At 30.2% G+C, this 8,742-nt stretch overlaps 1 protein-coding gene across 1 annotated transcript; it reads right to left on the reverse strand.

The window, feature by feature from the left end:
* Positions 1-5,520: 5,520 nt before the first annotated feature.
* On the reverse strand, positions 5,521-7,434 carry LOC132926480 (zinc finger MYM-type protein 1-like). The gene is made up of 4 exons (XM_060990848.1): positions 7,143-7,434; positions 7,006-7,010; positions 6,694-6,780; positions 5,521-6,335 (listed from the first exon to the last, which is right to left on the reverse strand). The coding sequence occupies exons 1-4, from the start codon at positions 7,319-7,321 to the stop codon at positions 5,521-5,523; spliced, it is 1,086 nt and encodes a 361-aa protein (XP_060846831.1). The 5' UTR covers positions 7,322-7,434.
* Between the last annotated feature and the right edge of the window lie 1,308 nt (positions 7,435-8,742).

Here is an 8,742-nt window from a genome sequence, read left to right on the forward strand (position 1 = left end):
ATAGGTATAGGTATTAAGTATAATAAGTCCGTGAATTTCGGACTAAGCTATAATGATAAACAATGATGATCAATAAGTACCCCATTGTTATTATGAAACAGGTAAAACATAATTTAAATGATTAAGTTTTGTTACAGTACAAAATAGCATTCATCGTTAAGCACGATTTTGAACACAATCTTAATTTAGTTATAAAACGTGTTGACTAATTATTTATATATTATTTTATAATATCTTTTGTTAATTGAAGAATTATTTATATTTCATTTTATAATGTAGTCACTTTTTAATTTGTAGAATTCAACTATACATAGACGGATTACATGATTTTTTGGAACAACAAAGCTTTGATCTACGAAAATATCTTAATTACCAAGTCTGTGAGTAACGCGTATATACTTCCAAGTACGAATGGTATGAACTCGTCGACTGTCGTGGGTCACGTTGTACGCAAGTAGCGAGTGTTCCGAGAGCGGTTGACCGTGATAATTTACGTCGCCGGTCCGTCAAGGAGACTTTACGTGATAACGTGAACACAGACGTGCGCAGGAACTTGTGTCTGGCGGAGAGTACGCATTTTAAACCAGCCAGACAGAACAATAAGCAGTTTACATTGTCAACTTATTTTTCTCATTATAGAACGGGAAAAGGATGCACGAGACAAAAATGATACACACGAAAGATATCATTCGATTGTAATATGATAATAAGTAGTATTATGGGCATATGCTAATGCGCGTAGTGCCCTGATTTAGCAATTATCGCCTGTAAAATATATAATAATAATATACAGGTGATTGTGTGTTCGTATTACCTGTGTGCAGTACGTTGTACAATAGTGATTTCTCGCATTGATAAATAATTTTATCATTTTTAATTTGAACAACGTTGAACATTATTATTTAAATTTAATTTTAAATTAAATATTTTTAGGACTATGCGATGAATAGGTACTGTATAACTAAGCCTTATATTTTTTAAATAAATTATTGTTAGGTGACGCGATAACACTGTTCGCTGTACCCGTACGCGCGCACTTATTGACGCGTGAACCATCATGGTATTGAAATTATGTGTTACTTATATTATGGCTTATATAGGTACCGATTTAAACATTTGCTATTCACTGCGTCCACCGCGGTCGGCGTGTATATAATAACAGCGCGGTGCCCGATTCTTCGCTTGTGATACGGTCGGTTTCTGGCACGGAAAATTCCAAACGATGAGTCGATATTATGTTGATGTGAGCGGCAGCTAGTATAATAATACAGATACTATTTAATATCACGCAATATAAAAATGCCGGACGGAATATTTTCACATTAGGTACGTGAGATTCGGTAGCGAACGTCGATTACATATGGATACGATATGATGCTTTGCCGTCGCCCAAAACCGACCGGCAGCGAATTACGACGTAATAATATGTATACGATCGTCGATTACTGCGCATACCACGTACTACTCTTATAATGCCCGAGTGTATATTATAAGCGTATTTACGCATCATAATAATGTCCGCCGCACGCATATTTTCAATATTATCTATGTGTCTGAAACCCATCACGAGCCACACATCACGCCCCGCACTGTGGTCTGAAATATATATAATCGTTAAGTCGAAAACGAATGATAACCATTATGCCTATATAACTGTGTGATATATTATACCGGGTAACCGTCTACCGGACATACGAATTGGGATATAAGGGATTTACGATTGTGGGCTGATTTTCAACTAGGGGCTGAGCGACACCCCACACGCGCCCGCGTTCACCGTGCGATAGCTTTCTATATAAATTATAATTGCAATTGCGGCGCTGATGGTAAATCGACTATGTCGTGCGTAAATTATGTTAAGGTGCACGCGGGTGTAGTATAGGTGGATGTCGACAGTCACCAAAAGTCGTAGTGAACGTTAGCAAAACGGACTTACGTGGTCGTAGTACATCGGCGATTGGTGGCGTTTGCATTATTATTATTATTATAGTGTTTGGTAAATCGTTGACCACAATAATTGAAATGCTCGATGTATGCTATAAGATATTTTCGATAGTATTGACGTTATCGATGTATCACAATATTTCATAATGAACAAGGTGATTTTGTACAAGCTTGCATCTAGATGCCATTGTAAAATTTAACAAAGGGGAAGGGATTTACTATGCAACAGTAAATACCGCGATAGTTTACCGTATAGTAATAAATAAAATAAAAGTATAACATAATCATTTTGTTAATATATTAAAGTTTATTTATTTATCAATTTGTTAATTATTTTTCTATATATATACGTATTGTATTCACTATATATCAATTTGTATTTCTAATTAATTATTAATAGCAAAATAATTGTAATTTTATGGTTTTCATTTGTTTGATTTGTTATAATATTCAATAAATAACTATTATACATGTCAAAAAACATAGGAAAATCGCGTTATGAAGTATTTGTAAAAATTTACAACATTTGCCAAAATGATTAGTAAATGTTAATAATTAGCGGTGCCCATCGACACTTAATGCTAGGTGGTCAGAACATATTCTGCTATAGTAGAGTACCACTAAAAAAATTCAAAGTTTTTACTATACAACATACAATTAGGTATTTTACAAACATGTCCTATAGGTATTTGAATATTTCACTCACAAATTAAATTAAATTGAAATCAATATATCATCACTTGTCAAAAAAATAATTGAAATATTCGTTATAACTGAATATTAAAATTAAAAATTCAATTTTTTTCACAAGTATGTTAAAACTTAATATGTAGTATGTAAATCAGATTTTATAAAAATTATTATTTATTTTCGAATACCTATATACCTATACACGTTATTTCATTATTATATCTATTATATTTTTTTTCAAACTTAACGTTATTTTTTTTACTGTCAATGAAAAATTTGTCATTGACGGACGTGTCCTTGACAACATTAATAACAATGCTTAATTTGTTCAGGCAATTACATAATTTTGAGTGGTTACCATCAACTGCATTGATCAAGAACCTTTTAGGAATACCGAATAACTAATAATTGATACTACTAGTTATCGAACCATTACCAACCATATCGAAAATCTTTGAACAATTATTTTACAATTTTCAACGACTTTAACTTCTACAGTTTTTCAAGCTCTATGCGGCGTTTATCTAGGTATACAAAAACGAAGTAGTGTTTACGTTAACTGACGACGGTTTTTGTTTTTATTTTATTATATTTTTTTTTCAGAATTTGGATTTAATTTTTGACTCTTCATCCGTCAACGAGATCTGGCGTAGTTGTAAAAATATCAACATAAATTTGTATGCAAATATAAGTGCATTAAAGTCTCTATGATTTCGTAAATACAAAATGACAGCTGTTATATTGGCGGGTAATGCACTGTTATATTATGCTGCAGTATACATACGCCAACCGCTTTATATTATAAAAATTATTTTTTATCAATAAATACAGTTTTTTTTTTTTAATTTTAGCTTTTATCATTTAAAAATTCGTATAAGCTGTTTCAAGAATTAACTATGTATATCGATGAAAAATTTCCTTAAGAAATCCTAGAAAGTCTTGCTACATTACCAATAATATAATAGTTTTGAAAAAAGTTAACATTGGCCAACAAAATTGTTGATTGGTTAAGTATTAAATTGTGTTATATGAGTGTCGCTAAGTTATTTACGGATGTTATAGTAGCGTGCGTTCTCGCGGGTGGGTTATGGAACACTGCCATAGGCGTGCGCAGACTCCGGTTTCAGGGGCAGCAAGAGATTAATTCGGCCCATTCTTCAAATTCATTATTAAACCCAGCCCATAGTTTTACTATTCTTGCTATTGGGTATCAAAATTAAAGTTGCATTATTTATTTGGATAAACAGTTGTACAGTAAGGTACTAAGCCACTTAAGGTGTAACTTTTCCACAAGCCTATAGTTAATAATATTATTTATAATATGATAAAATAAACAAACATTAATAATAATATAAAGTATATATTTAAAAAATAATAATTAAAGTAATAACATATGGTTGTAAAGAAAACAATAAAACCTCTTATTAATTTATATATATTTATATAAATATACATTTTTTTCACAAACTTATAATACTAATCTACGCTCTATAGGTAATACATTTTTAAATTCATCAATTACACTCTCAATATTTACAGAAGAAGTTAATTCTTGTTCAACAAATAGAAACAATAATGCATTTAGTCTATCTTGTGTCATGGTAGATCTAAGTTTGCTTTTAACAATGGTAAGTTTAGAAAAACTCCTCTCGCAACCACAACTCGTGACGGGGATAATAACAAACATTTTTAAACACAGAAAAAAATTATTAAAAATATTTGATCGATCACATTTGTTTAACCAATCAAGCCACTTATAAACAGAACCAGAGCAAGTACCTTTAGGAGTATCTTCTAATTGTTTCAAAAGGGTTATCTCAGAAATTAATGATTCTTTAGAAATATGGAAATATTTATTCAATAGGTCAAATTCTGTGTTATAATTTTCCATTTTAATATCCAAATTCAAAAGATTACCTATTATATTTATTATGTCTAATGTTTCTTGCTTAAATCTTAAGTCCAGTCCATTTATTAATGTATCTAAAGTTGTATTGTAAACATTCACTCTCATTTCATCAAACTTAGTTTTAAAAATATGCTGTGTTTGGGTAGCATTATCTATTTTTTTAGATATTTTCCTATTTTTAATAGGAGGTATAATAATATTATGATTAATACAAACATTTTCTGTATTTTTAAAAATTAATTCAAATTCATCATATGAATCTCTGATTAAAATTAGTGAAGACTTAAGAGATTGAATATGTTTAACTGCAGATAAAAGATCTAACTTTGGAGTTTGTAATGAAGAACTCACTTTTAAAACTAGTTGTAAAATAGGTTGCATCATATTCATACAAAAAATAAAATTGAATGATTTGATTTGACTTTTAAGTCCTAAGCCCTTCATTTTTACATCTGGCAGCAAACTCTTTTTTGTTATTTCGTCTAACGCTTTTAATAATGCTCTATAGTTATGTTTAATAGCATTTACTGCCTCTGAGCGACATGCCCACCTTGTTGTTGAGCATGACTTTAACGTTTGAAGATTAGACCCATGTTCTTTAGCTATATTTTCAAAAATAGCATGTCGAGTAGGGCTGCCTTCAATGAAAGAGTAAAAAAATTGAACAGATCCTAAAAAGTTAAATACTACTTGATTTTTGTTACTTGTATTACTTGTGATTGAATCAATTAATGACAAATTTAAGCAGTGTGCATAGCAATGTACATACAAAATGTTTGCATTCATCTCTTTGAATTTTCTTTGTACCCCACCTATATTACCAGACATTGTAGAGGCCCCATCAAAACATACAGCAATTATTGATGACCAACCTATACCAAATTTGGAATGTATAATATTACTTATAGCTGTGAATATAGATTCAGCATTAACAGAAACTAACCGTACTAGATCGAGAAAAGTTTCAACAGGTCTATTCATTTGATCATCAAAATATCGTATAACGATTGAAAGTTGCTCATGATGACCAACATCACTAGTTTCATATCGGCTAAGATTGAAACATATACATTTTGTAAATCTGCTTTTACTTTTTTAATAAGAACATTATGTATGGAACTAATTAGGTCGTTTTTGATTCTATTACTGGTATATTTTGCATTTTTTGGGCCATTTTCAAAGTGTTCTTTCAAAACTATTTCATATTTAGCAAAAGTATTAACTATTTCTTTGAATAAATCCTTTTGATTACTTTTTTCTCCTTCATCATGACCTCTAAAAGGCCTTCCTCCTTTAACAAGACACAAAGTTATATCTATCAAACGCTTCATAATTTTTCTATTGTGCAAACGATCACTTTCACATTTGGAAATATATTCTTTTCTACTTATATCTATTTGTTGATCAATAGAAGTAGTATTTAAGTAATCAGCCATTGCTTGGGTACTAAAAATATGGGATTTAGTAATTTGATGTTTATTAAAACGATTAATACCTCTATACCAACTACAGAAACCAGTTTTAGAAAATGCATCATCTAATTGACTGCTGTTTAAATTATTACCCTTAAAGATCCTACATGGAAAACAAAATGCTAGGTCTTTAGATGGACTATATTCTAACCATACATATTTTTCAAACCAGGATTTTTGAAACGATCTTTCTGATGCTCCTTGCATTGTTTTTGGATAAGATTCCATGATTGGGCGGTATGGACCAGCTCTTATTCGATTTCTGAGTTCAAGACGATTCACTGGAAGTTGGTTTATCGGATCATTATTATGTACGGGTACTAAAATACATAATCAGGTTATTATTGCATAATAGTTTATAATAATATAAATAATATAGAAAAAGGATAAATTATGTTATATGAAATAATTTAATGCCATTTTCGTTGATTTTATCAATTATATCTAATAAAAATAATAAAATGCAGTAATTTCTAAATTTCTAATAAAAAAATAAAAATTGATTTTACTGTTTACATTTAAAAGTTAAGTATAGGAGGTACATAGTACATACTACCTAACAATGTAAGTGTTGTTGTCACATTTTAGAAATTAAATTTAACAATTATTTGATCAAGACTATTTTTTAATATTTACTTAATTAATAATTTGTTAATATTTATTATTTTAATAACTTACCAGTACTATCATTGGATACACTTGAATCAATTTTATCTGCAATAATAAGATTTGTTACATTGGACATAGTTTTCAGTGATGTATCAACTAATTGGAAAATTATTTAAATACCGTAATGTAACTGTAAGGATATGGAACAAGTACTTAATTACAATTTTATTAAATTTAACAATAATTTGATTAGGTATGAATTTAACTATTTAAGACCATTTTATAAAGCTTACCTACTTAACTAATAATTTGTTAATATTATATTCATAACTTAACAAACATATCATTTGATAAACTTGAATAGATTTTTTCGACTGTAACAAGATCTTTTATTTCATTTAAAACTAAAACCATAAAATATAAATAAATAAAAATATTTAATTATACTATGATAGAGTTAAATACTTATAATAAAACTATTGACCTATAATTTTAATAAGTCAGTGGATAAAACTTACCGATTCTGTGATTGCCCAACAGCATTGGTGTCAGATTTCAATGTACTTGCCGTATTTGAAAGTTTTGAATTTTTTGAAAACATGTCCTTTAACTTATAACATTTATCGCTCGCATTCAAAAGCAACAATCTTTTCTTTTCACGGGCTTTTTCAGCTCCGCCCTTTCGTTTACCGGACATGACACAACAGTAATGTTACAACTTACTAGTTACTACTATTATAGTCTTATAATAATGTAGAACAATTGTAGGTATTGAGCAATGAGCACGTCGCACGTCGAAAAATATTAAGATGTGCGAGTGCAACTCCAATAGTCCAATTACGTAATTGCTAATCGCTATTTAATATCGTCTATCATTAATGTTGTGGCGGGCCAGCATCGTCATGGCATATTAGTGTACGATATTACGATAACGTTAAAAACCCAGTTTATTTTTAGATTTGTTGACCATAAAATATGATAATAATATTTACGATTAAAAATCATGGCTATTTCTTTTTATAGTAGACAGGTCTATTAGTTTTATACTGATAAATTCTATATCATAAAATATTCATATCTATACTTGACCAAAAAAAAAAAAAAATCATTTGTGGAAATATAATTTTACCGAGGCCCATTATTTAATATTTGCCGGCCCCAGTAGCCCCAAATAAAGTCCAGGGGCAGCATATGCTGCCTCTGCTGCCCCCGTGCGCACGCCTATGAACACTGCAGCAGTGCGCAGAATAATAGCATTAATTGTGTTCACATTTTTCGTGAAATATTTCATTCGGAAATTCATATTACGTTAAAAAATCGCGTACGATAGACTACTATAATGATATTATACATTATTATGCGTCATATTGTAAGACAGTGCCCCGTCACCCTTACCCGAGACGATTTTGACGGAGTTCTCACTCTCGCAGTATATATTGTTATACGTTTATAATACGCATCCTAGATAACATCCATTCAAGTGATTAATGAATGGACTTCCGTTGCTCATCGGAAAAAAACGTAAACTACATTATGTAAACTACACAGAGGTACGAGTACATTCCTCGGCTATAGTCTAGCTATATATTATAAACGCGTACGAGAGACGGCGGGGCACGAGTGCAAGACGAAATATTATAAAAAACGCACTGTTGTGTATCATAAATAATATTATCCGCATCGTCGGCCGATAGTTTTTCTTCGTCAGTTATAGGTATAGTATTGTTACGGTTAAAAAAACCCCTAATATTATATTTTATGTGCTTACATAATATTATTATTTATTATTTTTATTTTTGGGTAAAGGAATCGCTCAAAAAGTTTTCTGCAGTCTTACCTACCTATACTTCGCTGTAATATACGCGTGCAGGGTTGAACCGCACAGTAGACGATACTCGAGACAAGTCATTTTTAGAATATTATATATATGTAAGTTGTTTTTCAAAAAATATATTACATAATATATAGGTAATACCCGCGTACGTTGTTGAGAAAATCGATTTTTATTATGTTTTGTTGCAGTAACAATATGCAGGTAATATCTTGTAGGTACGATATGAATGAAACGTGTGAATAAATATTTTTCGGAGGCAGTTAAATATTATTATTAAGATTTTG

The sequence above is a fragment of the Rhopalosiphum padi genome, chromosome 1 (assembly GCF_020882245.1).
Source record: "Rhopalosiphum padi isolate XX-2018 chromosome 1, ASM2088224v1, whole genome shotgun sequence".
Taxonomy (NCBI): Eukaryota; Metazoa; Arthropoda; class Insecta; order Hemiptera; family Aphididae; genus Rhopalosiphum; species Rhopalosiphum padi.

Bases quoted from the DNA above. Each gene is read 5' to 3' on its own strand.
- LOC132926480 (XM_060990848.1), bottom strand. From the start codon at position 7,321: ATGTCCGGTAAACGAAAGGGCGGAGCTGAAAAAGCCCGTGAAAAGAAA. The intron at 6,336-6,693 runs GTAAGTTATTAA...TATGTATTTTAG, and splicing joins TGTATCCAATGATAGTACTG to TACCCGTACATAATAATGAT.